Source organism: Squalius cephalus (assembly GCF_949319135.1).
Source record: "Squalius cephalus genome assembly, chromosome: 10".
Taxonomy (NCBI): Eukaryota; Metazoa; Chordata; class Actinopteri; order Cypriniformes; family Leuciscidae; genus Squalius; species Squalius cephalus.
The window spans coordinates 43,445,848-43,468,347 of record NC_137131.1 but is presented as its reverse complement, the minus strand read 5'-3'; the positions used below and the strand labels follow the sequence as shown (position 1 = coordinate 43,468,347).

General features: G+C 46.5%; 2 protein-coding genes across 2 annotated transcripts in view; one reads left to right on the top strand and one right to left on the bottom strand.

Moving 5' to 3' along the window:
* Window positions 1-22,500, bottom strand: part of LOC307165431 (G-protein coupled receptor 4-like) — a 706,289-nt gene that overhangs the window by 516,800 nt on the left and 166,989 nt on the right. The window lies entirely within an intron of this gene.
* The window catches only part of marf1 (meiosis regulator and mRNA stability factor 1), a 51,526-nt gene that overhangs the window by 22,686 nt on the left and 6,340 nt on the right, over window positions 1-22,500 (top strand). The window contains 9 exon segments of the mRNA XM_079883057.1: window positions 646-726; window positions 13,396-13,629; window positions 14,540-14,659; window positions 14,739-14,920; window positions 16,497-16,717; window positions 18,072-18,214; window positions 20,513-20,646; window positions 21,450-21,694; window positions 21,696-21,809. Of these exon segments, the coding sequence (XP_079739183.1) occupies window positions 646-726; window positions 13,396-13,629; window positions 14,540-14,659; window positions 14,739-14,920; window positions 16,497-16,717; window positions 18,072-18,214; window positions 20,513-20,646; window positions 21,450-21,694; window positions 21,696-21,809 (1,474 nt within the window).

The following is a 22,500-nucleotide window of genomic DNA, read 5'->3' as shown; positions in this document are numbered from 1 at the left end:
AACAGATTAAAGTGCAAAAGAACTTTAAAGAACAATAAAGAGTCAAAACATTCTCAGTCAGTATCTAGGGCAGGGTTCACCAATCCTGCTCCTGGAGGGCCGCTGTCCTGCAGAGTTTAGCTCCAACCCCAATTAAACACACCTGAACCAGCTAATCAAGGTCTCACTAGGCATACTAGAAACTTTCAAACAGGTGTGTTGGAGCTGGTTGGAGCTAAACTCTGCAGGACAGCGGCCCTCCAGGACCGAGATTGGTGAACCCTGCTCTAGGGCATGTTTTAGTCCAGAATATGTAAAAATGTCAACACATATTTGGTGCTGTGATGAAGCGGATACACAAATCTGAATGGTGTGAAGCCTGTAATGTTCAGAAACAGGAAGTGCCTGCTTTGTTTACTGGGTAACAGGTTAATTTCTGCTGTTATACTATCGCCATCTGCTGTCAGAGAGTGAGTGTGAGTTTTCATTCAGTCTCTTTGAAGCAGTGTTGGAAATCTTATCTGGTTAAGTTATCATAACCAGATAAAATAATTTAATTTTTTTTTTTTTTTTTTTTTAAGTGCACACGATAATAATTTCATGCATGTTCATATGGTGATTCCCCGTATATCTGCTCTAGCCTCAGTGATGGTGTTTGTTCCTCAGCTCTGAGATCATCAGTATCCTCCAGGACGCTCCAGCAAACTGCCTGCCTCTCTACAAGTTCACCGAGACCTACGAGAGGAAGTGAGTGACACGTTCAGTTCACTTTTATTTATATAGCGCTTTTCACAATACACATCGATTCAAAGCAGCTTTACAGAAAATGCACGAGTCCACATTACAGTTCACCCGTTATCAGAGGAAACGGTCTAAAGCCGGGACACTTAACGACCGTCAGGCGATTATGAATGTAATTTGATACTTCTGACTGATCATGCCGAAACGTGCCGAGTCGTGTTCAGGTCCGTGTTCACAGTCTGTGTTTAAAATCTGCTGCAGTCGATAACAGTCTGCGAGTGTGTTCAGTGACGTCTTAGAAAGTTTCAGCTAATCATTAAGATTTCAGAAATGTACATATACAAATTAAGTTAGCTAAAATGTATTAATTTAAGGCAGAAACAATGAGTTCATTGAAGTAATGAATACTTGTTTGTTAACAGATGATTATGACATAGCATCGCCCATGTGTGTGTGTGTGGCTGACGGCGTGTATCGCCCATGTGTGTGTGGCTGGTGTCTTGACGGCGTGTATCGCCCGTGTGTGTGTGGCTGGTGTCTTGACGGCGTGTATCGCCCGTGTGTGTGTGTGGCTGGTGTCTTGACGGCGTGTATCGCCCGTGTGTGTGTGTGGCTGGTGTCTTGACGGCGTGTATCGCCCGTGTGTGTGTGGCTGGTGTCTTGACGGCGTGTATCGCCCGTGTGTGTGTGGCTGGTGTCTTGACGGCGTGTATCGCCCGTGTGTGTGTGGCTGGTGTCTTGACGGCGTGTATCGCCCGTGAGTGTGTGTGGCTGGTGTCTTGACGGCGTGTATCGCCCATGTGTGTGTGTGGCTGGTGTCTTGACGGCGTGTATCGCCCGTGTGTGTGTGTGGCTGGTGTCTTGACGGCGTGTATCGCCCGTGTGTGTGTGGCTGGTGTCTTGACGGCGTGTATCGCCCGTGTGTGTGTGGCTGGTGTCTTGACGGCGTGTATCGCCCGTGAGTGTGTGTGGCTGGTGTCTTGACGGCGTGTATCGCCCATGTGTGTGTGTGGCTGGTGTCTTGACGGCGTGTATCGCCCATGTGTGTGTGTGGCTGGTGTCTTGACGGCGTGTATCGCCCATGTGTGTGTGTGGCTGGTGTCTTGACGGCGTGTATCGCCCGTGTGTGTGTGGCTGGTGTCTTGACGGCGTGTATCGCCCGTGAGTGTGTGTGGCTGGTGTCTTGACGGCGTGTATCGCCCGTGTGTGTGTGTGGCTGGTGTCTTGACGGCGTGTATCGCCCGTGTGTGTGTGGCTGGTGTCTTGACGGCGTGTATCGCCCGTGTGTGTGTGGCTGGTGTCTTGACGGCGTGTATCGCCCGTGTGTGTGTGGCTGGTGTCTTGACGGCGTGTATCGCCCGTGTGTGTGTGGCTGGTGTCTTGACGGCGTGTATCGCCCGTGAGTGTGTGTGGCTGGTGTCTTGACGGCGTGTATCGCCCGTGTGTGTGTGTGGCTGGTGTCTTGACGGCGTGTATCGCCCGTGTGTGTGTGGCTGGTGTCTTGACGGCGCGTATCGCCCGTGTGTGTGTGGCTGGTGTCTTGACGGCGTGTATCGCCCGTGTGTGTGTGGCTGGTGTCTTGACGGCGTGTATCGCCCGTGAGTGTGTGTGGCTGGTGTCTTGACGGCGTGTATCGCCCGTGTGTGTGTGTGGCTGGTGTCTTGACGGCGTGTATCGCCCGTGTGTGTGTGTGGCTGGTGTCTTGACGGCGTGTATCGCCCGTGTGTGTGTGGCTGGTGTCTTGACGGCGTGTATCGCCCGTGAGTGTGTGTGGCTGGTGTCTTGACGGCGTGTATCGCCCATGTGTGTGTGTGTGGCTGGTGTCTTGACGGCGTGTATCGCCCGTGTGTGTGTGTGGCTGGTGTCTTGACGGCGTGTATCGCCCATGTGTGTGTGTGGCTGGTGTCTTGACGGCGTGTATCGCCCGTGTGTGTGTGTGGCTGGTGTCTTGACGGCGTGTATCGCCCATGTGTGTGTGTGGCTGGTGTCTTGACGGCGTGTATCGCCCATGTGTGTGTGTGTGGCTGGTGTCTTGACGGCGTGTATCGCCCGTGTGTGTGTGTGGCTGGTGTCTTGACGGCGTGTATCGCCCGTGTGTGTGTGGCTGGTGTCTTGACGGCGTGTATCGCCCGTGAGTGTGTGTGGCTGGTGTCTTGACGGCGTGTATCGCCCGTGTGTGTGTGTGGCTGGTGTCTTGACGGCGTGTATCGCCCGTGTGTGTGTGGCTGGTGTCTTGACGGCGCGTATCGCCCGTGTGTGTGTGGCTGGTGTCTTGACGGCGTGTATCGCCCGTGTGTGTGTGGCTGGTGTCTTGACGGCGTGTATCGCCCGTGAGTGTGTGTGGCTGGTGTCTTGACGGCGTGTATCGCCCGTGTGTGTGTGTGGCTGGTGTCTTGACGGCGTGTATCGCCCGTGTGTGTGTGTGGCTGGTGTCTTGACGGCGTGTATCGCCCGTGTGTGTGTGGCTGGTGTCTTGACGGCGTGTATCGCCCGTGAGTGTGTGTGGCTGGTGTCTTGACGGCGTGTATCGCCCATGTGTGTGTGTGTGGCTGGTGTCTTGACGGCGTGTATCGCCCGTGTGTGTGTGTGGCTGGTGTCTTGACGGCGTGTATCGCCCGTGTGTGTGTGGCTGGTGTCTTGACGGCGTGTATCGCCCGTGTGTGTGTGGCTGGTGTCTTGACGGCGTGTATCGCCCGTGTGTGTGTGGCTGGTGTCTTGACGGCGTGTATCGCCCGTGAGTGTGTGTGGCTGGTGTCTTGACGGCGTGTATCGCCCATGTGTGTGTGTGTGGCTGGTGTCTTGACGGCGTGTATCGCCCGTGTGTGTGTGTGGCTGGTGTCTTGACGGCGTGTATCGCCCGTGTGTGTGTGGCTGGTGTCTTGACGGCGTGTATCGCCCGTGTGTGTGTGGCTGGTGTCTTGACGGCGTGTATCGCCCGTGAGTGTGTGTGGCTGGTGTCTTGACGGCGTGTATCGCCCGTGTGTGTGTGTGGCTGGTGTCTTGACGGCGTATGGCAAGCCAAAGTGTTCACAAACGCCTGGTCGGGCGTCTGATTGCACACTGACACGTCAAAAGCGTGCGTTTCGACCGCCAAACGCGCGTCCCTGACGCGCGATTTGCCATAAAAGCGCACGTTCTTAACGCGCGCTTTGTGGTCACGGAAAACGCGCGTCACAAACGCGCGGTTTTTGCATCAAAACGCGCGTCCTCGACGTGTGATCTGCCATTTAAAACGCACGTTTGCAACGTGCGCTTTGGGGTCACCGAAAACGCGCGTTTTTGACGCGCGTTTATAATAACAAAAATGGGCGTTGAAAACGTGTGTTTTGACTAGGACAAAACGCACGCTTTTGATGTGTAAACAGTTAACCCAAACAGGCAGTACAAACGTGTGTGAAGTTTCCAACCAGGCGAAAAGGACGCGTGAAATACCAGTTAAAATCAGTTTGAACGGTCAGTGTCATTGGCTGCTGAAGGCTTGGGTCTAACCATTTCTGTGGGCTTAGGGGGGTTTAGCTACTGTTCATAGACTAGGCTACCACCATTTAACATGCCATAGATCAGGTTATTCAGCCTATCTATTTTGTCCTTTTTTGTAGAACTTATAGAAATAATATATTTAAATTGCAGTTTTATAAAAATTTAGATAAAAATAAAATTCCCTTGTTTTTCTTCGCTCATGCCTTTTTGTAAATAAACACATTAGTGGTCATTCTAGCTCTAACATTAAATCATTAACATTTGTGTGGGAAAATCAGTTACGGTGGAGGTAAGCAATTAATGCAGGTTAATCAATATCTGTCTTTAGAGAACAATGTGGACTTTTGTTGTGCTTACATTTGAAGGTATCACAAGCAGGTGGTGCTTATTGAAACCTTTTTGTTCAAATATTGTGCGCTCAACACAGACAAACAGCAATTAAGTATAGAGGTGATATTATCCTTTTTTTTTTTTTTTAAGACTTAGTGTTTAAATAGGGTATATAAATATATATATAAAATGACTATAAAATGTATCACTATTGCGAGCAGGGTGCCACCAAGATGCTTTACAGGGACCAAATTACAGAAACATCCGATAGTTCACTCAAAATTCAAAGCATTCTGTCTACATTTATTCACCCTGTTATTTCAAACATGCACAAGTCATCCTAATTTTTTAGAGTTAACATATGCTTTTTATTTCTTTTCTTAAATGTGAGCAATGGTAACAGAACTAATTTACATCCTGGGATCAATCAATTATATTTTTTATCCAATTTATTTTCTACAAATGGATTAGGGTAGCTTGCAGCTATATTTTTGTGTATATATTTTTGTGTATAGATTGTGTATATTTTGTGTATATTTTTTTATATATATATTAAATATAGCTGCAGGCAGCGATTGTGGGCCCAAGCCGGGGGCACAGCCACCCTGGTGCCTTTGGTGAAGGTGAAGTTTCATCAAGATAAGTTAATGTGTGCAGAAGTTATAACACACTTCCTGTGTCCCATTATTCGCCATAAATTCGTTTCCTCGCCACGGCCAACCCTTTCAAGATATCAAAAATCTGCTGTCAATAATTCATCCTCAATGTCTTGACTTCATTCACACCGAGTTTGGTGGCAATCGGATAAATTCCCTAGGAGGAGTCTTTCACATTCCACTGTATGTGTTTTCCAAACAACCCTAAATAGCCGACTTCCTGTTGGGCGGAGCTAATAACATACAACATACGTAAGTTGTTCGGCCCGATGAGATCTGTATGTGTACCGAGTTTCATATGATAGAATAGAATAGAATAGAATAGAATAGAATAGAATAGAATAGAATAGAATAGAATAGAATAGAATAGAATAGAATAAATCTTTATTGTCCACCGAAGTGGAAATTTTTCTTTGGCTCACCAGACTGAAAAGACAAATACAAGAGACATGAAAACAACAACTCGTACAAGAGAGAATATTTCTAAAAAATCAAAGATACAATATAAAAAATCATGATGAAGATAAATATACTTAAATACATAAAGTTAACTCCTTTGTTGTTGTCACTTAATTTGATTAAGGATACTAATGGCATTCAGAATAAAGGATTTTTTAAAAGTACTTTTAGCAAGAGGCACTCTGAAGCGCCTCCCGGACTTCAAAAGTTCAAACTCACTAGAGAGGGGGTGAGTACTATCTATTGTGATCTTTCTTGCTTTTTTACTCATTCTGTCAATGTATATTTGAGTCAATTGTTTTTGTGGTTTTCCTACTATCTTACTAGCCATTAACACTATCCTGTTAAGCTTTTTCTTAAGCTTACAGTTTAAATGGCCAAACCAAGCAGAAAGATGAAAAGTTAAAACACTTTCAATGTGTGTGATATACACAAGCTCAATAATCTTAGTACTGACAGCCAAACAGTTCAATTTTCTGAGCAGACTTAGACGTTGTGTGCATTTCTTGTAAATAAAATCTGTATTTTCTATAAAACTCAGGTGATTATCAAGAACCGTACCTAAGTACTTACAAGTTCCCACTGTTTCAACTACTTGACCATTAAGTAACACTGGCTCTGTTATTATGTCTTGTTTTTTTACAGAAAATTAGCTCATTTGTGACCCGTTCAAACTGATGATTACATGCAAGCATGTTTGATTTATGGACCAAGTTTTCGGACCCCGTTCCAGGGGGCGCTGTCAAGCCCCCCTGCCACGCCTGGGTACCAGCTTCAGCCCGGCCCTGATGGCCGCGGGTTCTGACCCGTGTGCAAAGTTTCAAGAGTTTTCGAGCATGTTAAGGGCCCCAAAAGTGCCTGAATAGTCGTAAGAAAAAAAAAAAAAATAATAATAATAATAAAAAATAATCCTAAGGAAAACAATAGGGCCTTCGCCCTTTCAGGGCTTGGGCCCTAAAAATAATCAATCCGAAAACAATAGGGCCTTCGCCCTTTCAGGGCTTGGGCCCTAAAAACATGGCACATAAAGTTAAACTAATGATTTTTGGATGTGTGTATTGTAAGTTGTACACCATTTCAATTCGTTGGGTTCGTCTGCAGCATGCTGCAAAGCACACAGTACTCCTCTGGATTACCTATACATTTGTTAACATTAAAAAGTTAAATGTGAATTCTTTGGGCAATCATAGTGTAGCCTACTAAATGTCAACATACACGACATGAAAAATACTATCTCAGAACGGTTCTGAAATTACATTAAATCATTCTTGCATTACTTTTTGCAACCTTCAAGTTATTTTGATGTATATCTGGATTGTATTTCTGTATATTTGAATATTCTTACTTGATTAAATACATTTTTAGACTGAAGATAGCATCTAAAGAGGTGTAATATGACATACTGTACATTGAAATACTGTACATACATTACCATTACAGAATTAAAATTAAATTAAATTAAAAATGGAGCACCCCAAACAAGTAATTATCAAAAGAAATGACAGCAGTAGATAAATACCAATAGATTCTTCATTTGTGATGTGGAAGCAAACTATAACTTGGGCTTAGATTCTTTCCGTACATTTTTATATGTGTTTTAGAGATTGAATTCAAATCAAATATTAACATTACTGCCCTAACTATTTCTGAATAGGATGTCTACTTCATACATATTTGGAATAGTATGGAAATATAAGGTTCAGATCACTAAAAACCATACATGGAAGTCGAAGATCTCATAGGTGGAGTCTGGATGTCATCTAGTGGAAAATTTTGGTACTGCGCACAATACAATCTTTCCTAAAGCTCATTTATTGAGACATCAACCTAAAATCTGTCCCAGAACGGTTTATATATATATATATATATATATATATATATATATATATATATATATATATATATATATATATATATATATATATATATATATATATATATAACAACATTATGTATTGTATACATTTAAAATGTTCATAAACTTAAACTACTTTAACAACTTTGTTTTACTTTACTAATCTGAGAAGTGTACCCTTTTAGTAACCTGTTAGTTCGCAGTGCATTAAGTAATGTTAATAACAACTTTTGATTTTAATAAATATTAGTAAAGGTTGAAATGAAATTTGAAATTAACATGTAGAAGTGCAGTTCATTATTAATTCATGTGAACTAATGTACTTAATGTATGAAACCTTTTTGTAAAATGTTACCAAAATTACAATTGGAAAATAAAAAAACGGTGTTTTTTCTCTTTCTTTTTTTTTACTTAAATGATAACTATTGGATTATAATAACTCACCAATTATAATCCCCTCCTCTGTAAAATTTACCATCGATAATTCCATGCTGTTTTGCTTGGGATTAATGATAATACAAGAGACCTAAACCACATAGGGACAAAGGCATGAGCGAAGAAAAACAAGGCAATTTTATTTTTATCTAAATTTTGATAAAACTGCAATTTAAATATATTATTTCTATAAGTTCTACAAAAAAGGACAAAATAGATAGGCTGAATAACCTGATCCATGGCATAAATGGTGGTAGCCTAGTCTATGAACAGTAGCTAAACCCCCCTAAGCCCACAAAAATGGTTAGACCCAAGCCTTCAGCAGCCAATGACACTGACCGTTCAAAATTATTTTAACTGGTATTTCACGCGTCCTTTTCGCCTGGTTGGAAACTTCACACACGTTTGTACTGCCTGTTTGGGTTAACTGTTTACACGTCAAAAGCGTGCGTTTTGTCCTAGTCAAAACACACGTTTTCAACGCCCATTTTTGTTATTATAAACGCGCGTCAAAAACGCGCGTTTTCGGTGACCCCAAAGCGCACGTTGCAAACGCGCGTTTGTCTGTCGAAACGCACGCTTTTGACGTGTCAGTGTGCAATCAGACGCCTGACCAGGCGTTTATGAACACTATGGCTTGCCATAACGGCGTGTATCGCCCGTGTGTGTGTGGCTGGTGTCTTGACGGCGTGTATCGCCCGTGTGTGTGTGTGTGGCTGGTGTCTTGACGGCGTGTATCGCCCGTGTGTGTGTGGCTGGTGTCTTGACGGCGTGTATCGCCCGTGTGTGTGTGTGGCTGGTGTCTTGACGGTGTGTATCGCCCGTGTGTGTGTGGCTGGTGTCTTGACGGCGTGTATCGCCCGTGTGTGTGTGGCTGGTGTCTTGACGGTGTGTATCGCCCCGTGTGTGTGTGTGGCTGGTGTCTTGACGGCGTGTATCGCCCGTGTGTGTGTGGCTGGTGTCTTGACGGCGTGTATCGCCCGTGTGTGTGTGGCTGGTGTCTTGACGGCGTGTATCGCCCGTGTGTGTGTGGCTGGTGTCTTGACGGTGTGTATCGCCCGTGTGTGTGTGTGGCTGGTGTCTTGACGGCGTGTATCGCCCGTGTGTGTGTGTGTGTGTGGCTGGTGTCTTGACGGCGTGTATCGCCCGTGTGTGTGTGGCTGGTGTCTTGACGGCGTGTATCGCCCGTGTGTGTGTGGCTGGTGTCTTGACAGCGTGTATCGCCCGTGTGTGTGTGTGTGTGTGGCTGGTGTCTTGACGGTGTGTATCGCCCGTGTGTGTGTGTGGCTGGTGTCTTGACGGCGTGTATCGCCCGTGTGTGTGTGGCTGGTGTCTTGACGGCGTGTATCGCCCGTGTGTGTGTGGCTGGTGTCTTGATGGCGTGTATCGCCCGTGTGTGTGTGTGGCTGGTGTCTTGACGGCGTGTATCGCCCGTGTGTGTGTGTGGCTGGTGTCTTGATGGCGTGTATCGCCCGTGTGTGTGTGTGGCTGGTGTCTTGACGGCGTGTATCGCCCGTGTGTGTGTGTGTGGCTGGTGTCTTGACGGTGTGTATCGCCCGTGTGTGTGTGGCTGGTGTCTTGACGGTGTGTATCGCCCGTGTGTGTGTGGCTGGTGTCTTGACGGCGTGTATCGCCCGTGTGTGTGTGGCTGGTGTCTTGACGGCGTGTATCGCCCGTGTGTGTGTGTGTCTGGTGTCTTGACGGCGTGTGTGGCTGGTGTCTTGACGGCGTGTCTCGCCCGTGTGTGTGTGTGGCTGGTGTCTTGACGGCGTGTATCGCCCGTGTGTGTGTGGCTGGTGTCTTGACGGCGTGTATCGCCCGTGTGTGTGTGTGGCTGGTGTCTTGACGGTGTGTATCGCCCGTGTGTGTGTGGCTGGTGTCTTGACGGTGTGTATCGCCCGTGTGTGTGTGTGGCTGGTGTCTTGACTAGGGTTGCAAAATTCTGGGAATTTTCAAAGATGGAAACTTTCCATGGGAATTAATGGGAATTTAAGGGAATTAACAGGAATTTATGGGAATAAACGGGAATAAACTGGGAATTTTCGAATTTGAAGGTTGGCTCTTCATAGGGAACTTAAATATAGTTGAGGAAAGTATATTTTAGCATAATCTTGACTAAAACAAACCGATGCCATTCAAATACACTTGAATATCTATGCCATTCCTCAATCACATGCATATAGCACACTGCTTACTGCATGGCTATTGGAGGTGCAGAAGTCAACTAGAGCAGTGCAGCACACTGAAAGTTTAGAGAGACGCACATGCTCGCAATGGGGCTTACTTAACAACAAGTTCATATATCAATATTCTAATGAATAGAAATAACCTTAAATAATGTATTTATCCGTCTCTTATGTGTACAGTTACTTTCAGAGTGGACGCGCAAGCGGTTGCCGTGGTAATGAATATTTCCAAAATTCCCCAGCTTAACTTCCCATGGAAATTTACCGGAAACTTTCCAGAAATTTACCGGAAATTTTCCACCCCTTTGCAACCCTAGTCTTGACGGCGTGTATCGCCCGTGTGTGTGTGTGGCTGGTGTCTTGACGGCGTGTATCGCCCGTGTGTGTGTGGCTGGTGTCTTGACGGCGTGTATCGCCCGTGTGTGTGTGTGGCTGGTGTCTTGACGGCGTGTCTCGCCCGTGTGTGTGTGGCTGGTGTCTTGACGGCGTGTCTCGCCCGTGTGTGTGTGTGTGTGTGGCTGGTGTCTTGACGGCGTGTATCGCCCGTGTGTGTGTGTGGCTGGTGTCTTGACGGCGTGTATCGCCCGTGTGTGTGTGGCTGGTGTCTTGACGGCGTGTATCGCCCGTGTGTGTGTGTGTGTGGCTGGTGTCTTGACGGCGTGTCTCGCCCGTGTGTGTGTGGCTGGTGTCTTGACGGCGTGTATCGCCCGTGTGTGTGTGTGTGTGGCTGGTGTCTTGACGGCGTGTATCGCCCGTGTGTGTGTGTGGCTGGTGTCTTGACGGCGTGTATCGCCCGTGTGTGTGTGGCTGGTGTCTTGACGGCGTGTATCGCCCGTGTGTGTGTGTGTGTGGCTGGTGTCTTGACGGCGTGTCTTGCCCGTGTGTGTGTGGCTGGTGTCTTGACGGCGTGTATCGCCCGTGTGTGTGTGGCTGGTGTCTTGACGGCGTGTATCGCCCGTGTGTGTGTGTGTGGCTGGTGTCTTGACGGCGTGTATCGCCCGTGTGTGTGTGGCTGGTGTCTTGACGGCGTGTATCGCCCGTGTGTGTGTGGCTGGTGTCTTGACGGCGTGTATCGCCCGTGTGTGTGTGGCTGGTGTCTTGACGGCGTGTATCGCCCGTGTGTGTGTGTGGCTGGTGTCTTGACGGCGTGTATCGCCCGTGTGTGTGTGGCTGGTGTCTTGACGGCGTGTATCGCCCGTGTGTGTGTGTGTGTGGCTGGTGTCTTGACGGCGTGTCTCGCCCGTGTGTGTGTGGCTGGTGTCTTGACGGCGTGTATCGCCCGTGTGTGTGTGTGTGTGGCTGGTGTCTTGACGGCGTGTATCGCCCGTGTGTGTGTGTGGCTGGTGTCTTGACGGCGTGTATCGCCCGTGTGTGTGTGTGTGGCTGGTGTCTTGACGGCGTGTCTTGCCCGTGTGTGTGTGGCTGGTGTCTTGACGGCGTGTATCGCCCGTGTGTGTGTGGCTGGTGTCTTGACGGCGTGTATCGCCCGTGTGTGTGTGTGTGGCTGGTGTCTTGACGGCGTGTATCGCCCGTGTGTGTGTGGCTGGTGTCTTGACGGCGTGTATCGCCCGTGTGTGTGTGGCTGGTGTCTTGACGGCGTGTATCGCCCGTGTGTGTGTGGCTGGTGTCTTGACGGCGTGTATCGCCCGTGTGTGTGTGTGGCTGGTGTCTTGACGGCGTGTATCGCCCGTGTGTGTGTGGCTGGTGTCTTGACGGCGTGTATCGCCCGTGTGTGTGTGTGGCTGGTGTCTTGACGGCGTGTATCGCCCGTGTGTGTGTGTGTGTGGCTGGTGTCTTGACGGCGTGTCTTGCCCGTGTGTGTGTCTGGTGTCTTGACGGCGTGTCTCGCCCGTGTGTGTGTGTGTGTGTGGCTGGTGTCTTGACGGCGTGTATCGCCCGTGTGTGTGTGTGGCTGGTGTCTTGACGGCGTGTATCGCCCGTGTGTGTGTGGCTGGTGTCTTGACGGCGTGTATCGCCCGTGTGTGTGTGGCTGGTGTCTTGACGGCGTGTATCGCCCGTGTGTGTGTGTGGCTGGTGTCTTGACGGCGTGTATCGCCCATGTGTGTGTGTGGCTGGTGTCTTGACAGCGTGTATCGCCCGTGTGTGTGTGTGTGTGTGGCTGGTGTCTTGACGGCGTGTATCGCCCGTGTGTGTGTGTGGCTGGTGTCTTGACGGCGTGTATCGCCCGTGTGTGTGTGTGGCTGGTGTCTTGACGGCGTGTATCGCCCGTGTGTGTGTGGCTGGTGTCTTGACGGCGTGTATCGCCCGTGTGTGTGTGGCTGGTGTCTTGACGGCGTGTATCGCCCGTGTGTGTGTGTGGCTGGTATCTTGACGGCGTGTATCGCCCGTGTGTGTGTGTGGCTGGTGTCTTGACGGCGTGTATCGCCCGTGTGTGTGTGTGACTGGTGTCTTGACGGCGTGTATCGCCCGTGTGTGTGTGTGTGTGTGGCTGGTGTCTTGACGGCGTGTATCGCCCGTGTGTGTGTGGCTGGTGTCTTGACGGCGTGTATCGCCCGTGTGTGTGTGGCTGGTGTCTTGACGGCGTGTATCGCCCGTGTGTGTGGCTGGTGTCTTGACGGCGTGTATCGCCCGTGTGTGTGTGTGTGGCTGGTGTCTTGACGGCGTGTATTGCCCGTGTGTGTGTGTGACTGGTGTCTTGACGGCGTGTATCGCCCGTGTGTGTGGCTGGTGTCTTGACGGCGTGTATCGCCCGTGTGTGTGTGTGGCTGGTGTCTTGACGGCGTGTATCATCCGTGTGTGTGGCTGGTGTCTTGATGGCGTGTATCGCCCGTGTGTGTGTGTGGCTGGTGTCTTGACGGCGTGTATCGCCCGTGTGTGTGTGTGGCTGGTGTCTTGACGGCGTGTATCGCCCGTGTGTGTGGCTGGTGTCTTGATGGCGTGTATCGCCCGTGTGTGTGTGTGGCTGGTGTCTTGACGGCGTGTATCACCCGTGTGTGTGGCTGGTGTCTTGATGGCGTGTATCGCCCGTGTGTGTGTGTGGCTGGTGTCTTGACGGCGTGTATCGCCCGTGTGTGTGTGTGGCTGGTGTCTTGACGGCGTGTATCACCCGTGTGTGTGGCTGGTGTCTTGATGGCGTGTATCGCCCGTGTGTGTGTGTGGCTGGTGTCTTGACGGCGTGTATCGCCCGTGTGTGTGTGGCTGGTGTCTTGACGGCGTGTATCGCCCGTGTGTGTGTGTGGCTGGTATCTTGACGGCGTGTATCGCCCGTGTGTGTGTGTGTAGCTGGTATCTTGACGGCGTGTCTGTCCCGCAGGTTTGGGCATAAGCTGGTGGTGAGCGACCTGTACCGCTTGCCGGAGCTGGTGTGTGTGCGCGAGCAGGGCGGTGGGCGGCTCGTGTGTCTGCTGTCCAGCACTCAGGCCCGGCAGAGTCCGCTAGGATCCGCTCACTCTCACGACAGCTCCAACACGGCCAGCCCGGTTCTGTTCGAGGAGCTGGAGTACCACGAGCCCGTGTGCAAACGCCACTGCGCTCAGCAGGACTTCAGGTGAGTCGGGGCACACACACCTGTGCAGGGCTCCTGCAGAGGCAGATAGAGGATGATATTGATAGTTTTAAGTCTGAAACTAAAAACGTTTTGTTTATGCAAAATATAAAACATAATATCTTATAATGTGTTTTATATATTTCTTGTTTTTCTTCATTTTTGGTTATTTTATGCCTTGGCTAATCCTTATAAATGTTCTTATTATTATATTCTTATTCCTGTATTTTAATGGGTCCTTTTTTTATCTATTGTTTCTTTTTTGCCTGTAAAGCACTTTGAACTGCATTGATTTGTTTGGAAAAGTGCTTTATAAATCAAATTTCCTTGTTTGCTAATACCGACCTAATCATCAGGGTTCATACAAGGTGCTAAAAGTACTTGAGTTTGACTTTGAAATGTAAGTCCTGAAAAACCCTTGAAAACAGCCATATTTATGAAAAGGTACTTTAATTTCACAAATATATTGTCTTTCAATAATTTAAGTGATCTTCGTGTTTAATTTAATCTTTTCACGCTAAATGAAACTGCAGCTCGTCTGATATAGAGGCATTTCGCATGGCTATGAGTGTGATATTGCTCATAAATATCCAAGTATATGATACAGCTTTTATTCTTCAGGTCAATCATATATTGAGAAAAAAAATCAGTTAAAGTTAACCATTGTTAAAGTTTCCACAGTCTCCTGAACTTTATTTGAACCATTTTGTTTTTATTGATTTATTTTTTTATCTATTTACCTTTTTTAGAATTTGAAGGTTGTTTGATTAGTGAGATCTCTGATTGTATTCCTTGAAAACCAAAAAGTAGTCCTTTTAAAGTCCTGGAATTTCATGTTACAGTATCTGTACGAACCCTGCGTGTGCTCATCCAGGTTTAGCAGTGAACTCGACTGTTTCTCCTCTGGTTTCAGTGAATCTGACTTTGATCCGGATTTGTACATGATCCCGTTTGTTCTGGTGTCTCTGAAAGTTCTGGCTGCTCACGTCCACGGTTTACTGCAGAGTCACGAGGGAACGGTACCTCTGCTCAGGTGACACACACTCCTGCTGTCATCTCATTGGTCTGGTGTGTGTCTGTTGCGTGTGTGACTGTTTCCTGTCTGCACACAGTTTCCCAGAATGCTACGCTGCAGAGTTCAGTGCTTTGAGCGTTGCGGAGGAGGGGGGGCTGGAGGGAAGCGTCCCGCTGGAGCATCTCATCACCTGCATCCCTGGAGTCACCATAGTAACGGCCCAGAACGGCTTCAAAATCATCAAGTGGATTCACAACAAACCCCCACCGCCCAATGCAGGTGTGTGTGTGTGTGTGTGTGGGTGTGTGTGTGGGTGTGTGTGTGGATGTGTGTGTGGATGTGTGTGTGGATGTGTGTGTGGATGTGTGTGTGGATGTGTGTGTGGATGTGTGTGTGGATGTGTGTGTGGATGTGTGTGTGGATGTGTGTGTGGATGTGTGTGTGGATGTGTGTGTGGATGTGTGTGTGGATGTGTGTGTGTGTGGGTTGGTGTGTGGGTTGGTGAGTGTGAGAGTGTGTGTGAGAGTGTTAAGCACCTGCATAAAAGCCAGTACAACATTCAAACATGAGGTGTAAGTGATGTTGAGTTTAAATCTATTTTATGATCCTTCTGCAGTGTTGTTTGTTTTTTTCTTTTCTTTTAAAGTCTTGTGAAAATCACAGAAATGCATGCCTTCAAATTTTCATAGGATTTCCATTTAAAATCGGCATGAAACAGAAGTTGCGCTAGTCTATTTGAGAGAAACACTTCTGGAACAAGAACAAATGTGGGCGGGGCTTGATTGTGTCTGTGGGGAATAGAGAGCCTAAGTCCCTCCCCTTCCGGTCGACCACCATGGGACCTTATTTCGGAAAAATATTGTATGGTAGTCAATGGCGAGAGACTACAAATATTTTGATCTCGTTTGATTTGTGCCCTGATTTACACACATGATGTTTGTCAATTTAAAAGATGCATTTTAAAGTCAAGAAAGTCGCAGCTTGATGTAAAACTGCTGAGGTATAAGACTGTGAAAATACGTAATTACAAAGACTACAAACCCAGAAGGCGCACATGGGACGTCATACCTTTTCTCTCAATGAATGAAGCTAACTTTACTGAAGCTAACGTCTGTCATGTTTTCTATAGTCTTACATTATAATCGTAACGTTACGCCGTCATGCCTGAGTGTTTTGAGCCAGAATACACACAAACGAGCAACGGATCTTGTGACGTACATAGTGCGAGACGAGAGATGTAGTTCATTGAGCGATTTTCACATAAAACTAAACGTTACTCTTCTGTTTTATGACAAACTGCGACTTTCTTGACCTTCATAATTACCTTTTAAATTGACAAACATCATATGTGTAGTTCAGGGCACAGTTCAGACGGAATAAAAAGATAAGTTATCTCTCGCCATTGACTTCCATACATATTTTTTCCGAAATAAGGTCCCATGAGCCGGAAGCGGAGGGGCGGGACTTAGGCTCTCTATTGATTGGATGGTTGTGGTTTGCTATTGGCTGATCTCATGTGAGTGACAGGTTGCCCCGCCCTCATCATCACAGAAGAGAAGCTGTTATTCTTTATTCTGATTCAAGATTATTAAAACAATAATGATGTGCACCAATAAATAATTTATAATAAACACTGAAACTTTTAGTTTTTTTAATGGAATATTGCAATTTAGATTTCATGGTCACTTTAAGAATCACACAGTTCATGGTGACAATCCTACTGGTCAATCGTGATTAATTGCACAGTGCTCATCTCTTGTCGTAGCATTAGTCACATGCTCATCTGAAGCTAATGAAGTGCCTAAGTGAAAGCCTGTGTGTGTTTCCCCGTGTGTGTGTGTGTGTGTGTGTGTAGATCCGTGGCTGCAGCGCAGTAAGAGTCCGGTTGGGAATCCACAGCTGATCCAGTTCAGCCGAGAGATGGTGGATCTCATGAAGAACCAGCCGTCCTGTTTGATGCCCGTCACCAAGTTCATTCCAGCGTATCACCACCATTTCGCCAAGCAGTGCCGTGTGTCGGACTACGGATACTCCAAACTGCTGGAGCTGCTGGAGGCCGTTCCTCACGTGCTGCAGGTCTGTGGACACAAGCTCACGTTTACAGTAAATTAAATTCACAATTTGACATTCCCCAATGCTTCCCTAGCAGGTGTAAAGTTAGAAACTGAAGTTGCGCTAGCCTTTTCTTCCCTATTGTGCCATATATCTGAGTGAAATGCTTCTGGAACAAGAACAAATGTGGGCGGGGCTTGATTGTGTCTGTGGGGAATTGATTGGATGGTTGTGGTTTGCTATTGGCTGATCTCATGTGAGTGATGGGTTGCCAGAAGAGAAAGGGGAAGATATTCTGATTCAAGATGGCGGGGAACAAATTTAAAAACAAAGTGCATGGATAAATCTTTTATAATAAATTCCATTAAAGATGCTGTATGTATCTTTCACTCTACTAAAGCATAAAAATACCATCATATGAGCATATTAAAATGTGACCTCAGATATTTTGAATTTGGACTGCAGTATAGAGGGCTGCATTGGGATTGAGTCCCGCCGGGTCCCACGGGACCCAACGCAAATCTCGCGGGAGCGGGCGGTTTGAACTTTGCTGCGGGCGGGAATGGGCGGCTAAAAAAAAAACACTGCGGGATTGGGAGGTAGCCTAGCGACATGATGGAGATGTCAATAATGGCTCTTTTCCACTACACAGCACCAGCTCGCCTCGGCTCGGCTCGACTCGACTCGCCTTTGTTTGGTTTTCCACTGTGTAAAAGTTGTGACTGTATCTGCTTCCAGGTACTTTTTTTCGTACCACCTCCGGCGAGGTTCTGAGGCGATACTAAAATGTGACGTGAAAACACGGCAGACTGCTGATTGTTCAGAGAGAATCATTACTATTCACTGCGTCATCATTGCATGAGCCAGATGGAGTATCCTGAATAAAAAACAGCAAAAATGAAAACAAAACCATCCAAAAACAGCATACACTCGATTTCCTCCATTGTCCTGTGTGTATGTGTCCGGAATACATGCCGGCCAGGGAAACGAAACAAACAACCCCATGAATCTCTTTAATAATAGCAATACAAATACATGTTTTTTCCTGCGGGACGGGAGAAGACACAAAATCAATGCATCTCTATTATTGTGCGGGAATACATTTTTTATTGAAAAAGTTTTGCGGGTGCGGGCGGGAGTGGACATACATATTGCGGGAGCGGGCGGGAGTGTAACACATGCGTTGTGGGAGCGGGCGGTAATGGTCAGAAATTCGGTGGGCGCGGGCGGGAGCAGGATGAAGAAAACAGTCCCGCGCAGGGCTCTACTGCAGTACCTATTTCGACCACCAGCTGTCAATCTTACAGACTGCACCTTTAAAAAAAGAATTGTGCATATTGATTTCATGCTGACTTTAATACTTTAATTCTTAATGTAGATCCTGGGTTTAGGCTCCAAGCGTTTGCTGACGTTGACTCATCGCGCGCAGATCAAGCGCTTCACTCAAGACCTGCTGAAGCTGCTGAAGTTTCAGGCCAGTAAACAGGTGGTGATCGGGGACTTCGCTCAGGCGTATCACTGGTGAGAATCTCAGGACATCCATCTCTCTCTCTCTCTCCTCTCTCTCTCCTCTCTCTTTCTCTCTCTCTCTCTCTCTCTCTCTATGTGTGTGTGAGAGAGAACGCCCTCTGGTGTTCAGAGGGATATGTGGTGTGTGTGTGTGTGAGACGCCCTCTGGAGTTCAGATGGAGCAGCATTTACAGCCGCTGCACTGACAAACCACGCATAAAATAATCGCAGACTTTGCCAAATCGCATGTTTCATTGCGATTAATCGTGCAGCGCTAGCGCTAGAGCAGTCGGTGGGAGTCTTTGACTCTCTCTCTCGCTCTCTCTCTCTCTCTCTCTCTCTCTCTCTCTCTCTCTCTCTCTCCTCTCTCTCTCTCTCTCTCTCTCTCTCTCTCTCTCTCTCTCTCTCTCTCTCTCTCTCTCTCTCTCTCTCTCTCTCTCTGCTTCTTAAAAGGGATAGTTCACCAAAAAATGAAAATTAGCCCATGATTTACTCACCCTCAACTCATCCTAGGTGTTATATGACATTCTTCTTTCAGACGAATACAATCAGAGTTATATTAAAAAATGTCCTGGCTCTTCCAAGCTTTATAATGGCAGTGAATGGCCGTTTCTGTTTTAAAGTCCATAAGTGCATCTATCCATGATAAAAGTGCATCTATCCATGATAAAAGTCCATCTATCCATGATAAAAGTCCATCTATCCATCATAAAGTCCATCTATCCATGATAAAAGTCCATCTATCCATCATAAAAGTCCATCTATCCATCATAAAGTGCATCTATCCCTCATAAAGTCCATCTGTCCATCATAAAACTGCATCTATCCATCGTAAAAGTGCATCTATCCATCATAAAGTGCATCTATCCCTCATAAAAGTGCATCTATCCCTCATAAAAGTGCATCTATCCCTCATAAAAGTCCATCTATCCATGATAAAAGTCCATCTATCCATGATAAAAGTGCATCTATCCATCATAAAAGTCCATCTATCCATGATAAAAGTCCATCTATCCATCATAAAAGTCCATCTATCCATCATAAAGTGCATCTATCCCTCATAAAAGTCCATCTGTCCATCATAAAACTGCATCTATCCATCGTAAAGTGCATCTATCCATCATAAAGTGCATCTATCCCTCATAAAAGTCCATCTATCCATCATAAAAGTGCATCTATCCATCATAAAGTGCATCTATCCCTCATAAAAGTCCATCTATCCATCATAAAAGTGCATCTATCCATCATAAAGTGCATCTATCCATCATAAAGTGCATCTATCCCTCATAAAAGTGCATCTATCCCTCATAAAAGTGCATCTATCCCTCATAAAAGTGCATCTATCCCTCATAAAAGTGCATCTATCCATCATAAAAGTGCATCTATCCCTCATAAAAGTGCATCTATCCATCATAAAAGTGCATCTATCCGTCATAAAGTGCATCTATCCGTCATAAAGTGCATCTATCCCTCATAAAGTGCATCTATCCATGATAAAAGTGCATCTGTCCATCATAAAAGTGCATCTATCCCTCATAAAAGTGCATCTATCCATCATAAAAGTGCATCTATCCATCATAAAGTGCATCTATCCGTCATAAAAGTGCATCTATCCCTCATAAAGTGCATCTATCCGTCATAAAAGTGCATCTATCCTCATAAAGTGCATCTATCCATGATAAAAGTGCTCCACACGGCGGTCACCACTCTGGCGGTTAATGAAGCTTCTGAAACGAAGCGATGAGTTTGTGTAAGAAAAATATCCATATTTAAAATATTACAAGTAATATTATAAGTAAAATTCTTGCTTACGGCCAAACGCAGTCTCTACTTGCGCCTAAAGCGTAACTTGTGACGTCAGAAGTAGCGTAGTGCGTCATGGCGTAGCGTAAATATCAGCAGTACGTCGCATTACTTGCATAAGTTGTGCTTTAGACTCAAGTGGAATCCGTTTGGCCAGAAGCAAGTTACTTTACTTTATACAGTTTTAAAATATGGATATTTTTCTTACACACACGCATCGCTTCAAAAGGCCTTTATTAACCCGCCGGAGCCGTGTGGAGTTTATGATGGACAGATGCACTTTTATTTAGATGCACTGCCAATATAAATCCTGGAAGAGCCAGGACATTTAAATATAACTCCGCTTGTATTCGTCTGAAAGAAGTCATAAACGCATAGGATGGCTTGAGGGCTTAATTTTCATTTTTGGGTGAACTATCCCTTTAAGCATTAGGTGTAACCTCTTCCTCCTGGTGTGTGTGTGTGTGTGTGTGTGTGTGTGTGTGTGTGTGTGTGTGTGTGTGTCAGGTGTTTCTCCAGGAACTGGCAGGTGGTGGATTATGGGATGTGTGATCTGATGGACCTGTTGGCTGAGATTCCGGACACGACCATCACAGTGACTCAGCAGGACTGTGACACACTCATCTCTGTTCCCAAAAGAGGTGAAACACTGCACATGCATGAATCCCTGATGCCACGACTTATCTAGATGCAAGATTGTTTTTCCAATGTTCCAAAGTTGGGAATTTAACTCAAGCACAAAATTGGAATATCGCATAAAACGTGTAGATAAAGCAGTGTTTCCATCCCAGAGAACAAAATCATCACTTACTGAGAAATTGGCGCAAATTATCTGTAATAAAACTAAGTTTCTGCAATCTTTCTCTTTTTCCCTCCATCATAAATGAGTGTGTCTCAGAGCATCAGACGAAACACAATAAACGGATTAACTGAGGTGACGTGACGCTAACAGACAGCAGACAAGCGGCTAGTAGTGACATCAGCGGCAATCCACCTGTCACTCAAGTGGCCACACCCTTAATTATGCAGAACTTTAAGGCTTAATATAATTTAAACGGATGAGTTATAAAAAAATTCACCCTCCTCACAGTCGTCATGAAGAGCAAAGTTAGCTATATAGACCAAAACCACTTTCTGCACCAGACTGTAAACATGTTTATTTCTGCTGTAAAGTTGGGCATTTTAACATGGGGGTTTATGGGATTGAGTCTCTTCTGCAGCCGGTCTCTAGTGGCCCAGTCGATGAACTGCAGTTTAAGTCACTTCAGTGTTGGTTTCAAGATGCTGCTTGGTTAAAATAAATACTGATTACGAGTTTAATCACATCAATTTGATCAACGTGTTGTTTGCATAAGGGAAACTTTAATCACAGTGTCACCTAAATCTCATTATAATGGCTTTATGAGGGTTTGTGTAACAGTAGTGGTGTCGTCTGGTCCCTCAGAGCGCACGCCAGAGGAGGTGGAGCGCACACGGCAGTTCGGGAAGGAGGTTGTGGACCTGCTGAGACACCAGCCTCACTTCCGGATGCCCTTCAGCAAGTTCATCCCCACGTATCACCATCACTTCGGCCGCCAGTGCAAACTCTCCTACTACGGCTTCACCAAACTCATGGAGCTGTTCGAGGCCATCCCGGACATTCTTGTGGTCGGTACAACTGCAGATGTGAAGGTGCTCGATATAGGGCTGCACGATTAATCGCAGTTTACATGTAATCGCATTTAAACTGATTTGGCTTATCGCGATTATGAAATCGCAAAGGCTGCGCTTATTTTGTGTTTTATATGCGCAGCTTGTCACTGATGTACGGCTCTGTAAACTTCGCTCTGAAAGCACTGCGAGTTTGAGTCGCTTATAACGTGCATTTGAAAAAGCAACACGCACTTTTCTGCACTTTTACTCCAAACTCACTTCATAACGAGCTGAGCTCCTCCTGTGAGATGATGAGCTTCTGACACAGAATAAGGCAGTCGTGTGTTTTATTAGTCGTGTTTAATCAAAGCGTTTCAATCTTCTGTTTATTCAGAGACAGCGATGATGCCCGTAGGGGTTTCTGGGATGATGTGCGTTATTATACTCCTGCGGGGTATTTTTGGTGTGTGTGTGACGCCTTCTGGTGTTCAGAGGGATATGTGGTGTGTGTGTGTGTGTGTGTGTGAGACGCCTCTGGTGTTCAGATGGATGTGTGTGTGTGTGTGTGTGTGTGTGAGACGCCCTCTGGTGTTCAGAGGGATATGTTGTGTGTGTGACACTCTCTGGTGTTCAGAGGGATATGTGGTGTGTGTGTGCTGAGACGCCCTCTGGTGTTCAGAGGGATATGTTGTGTGTGTGACACTCTCTGGTGTTCAGAGGGATATGTTGTGTGTGTGACACTCTCTGGTGTTCAGATGGATATGTGGTGTGTGTGTGTGTGTGACGCCCTCTGGTGTTCAGATGGAGCAGCATTTACAGCCGCTGCACTGACAAACTACGCATAAAATAATCGCAGACTTTGC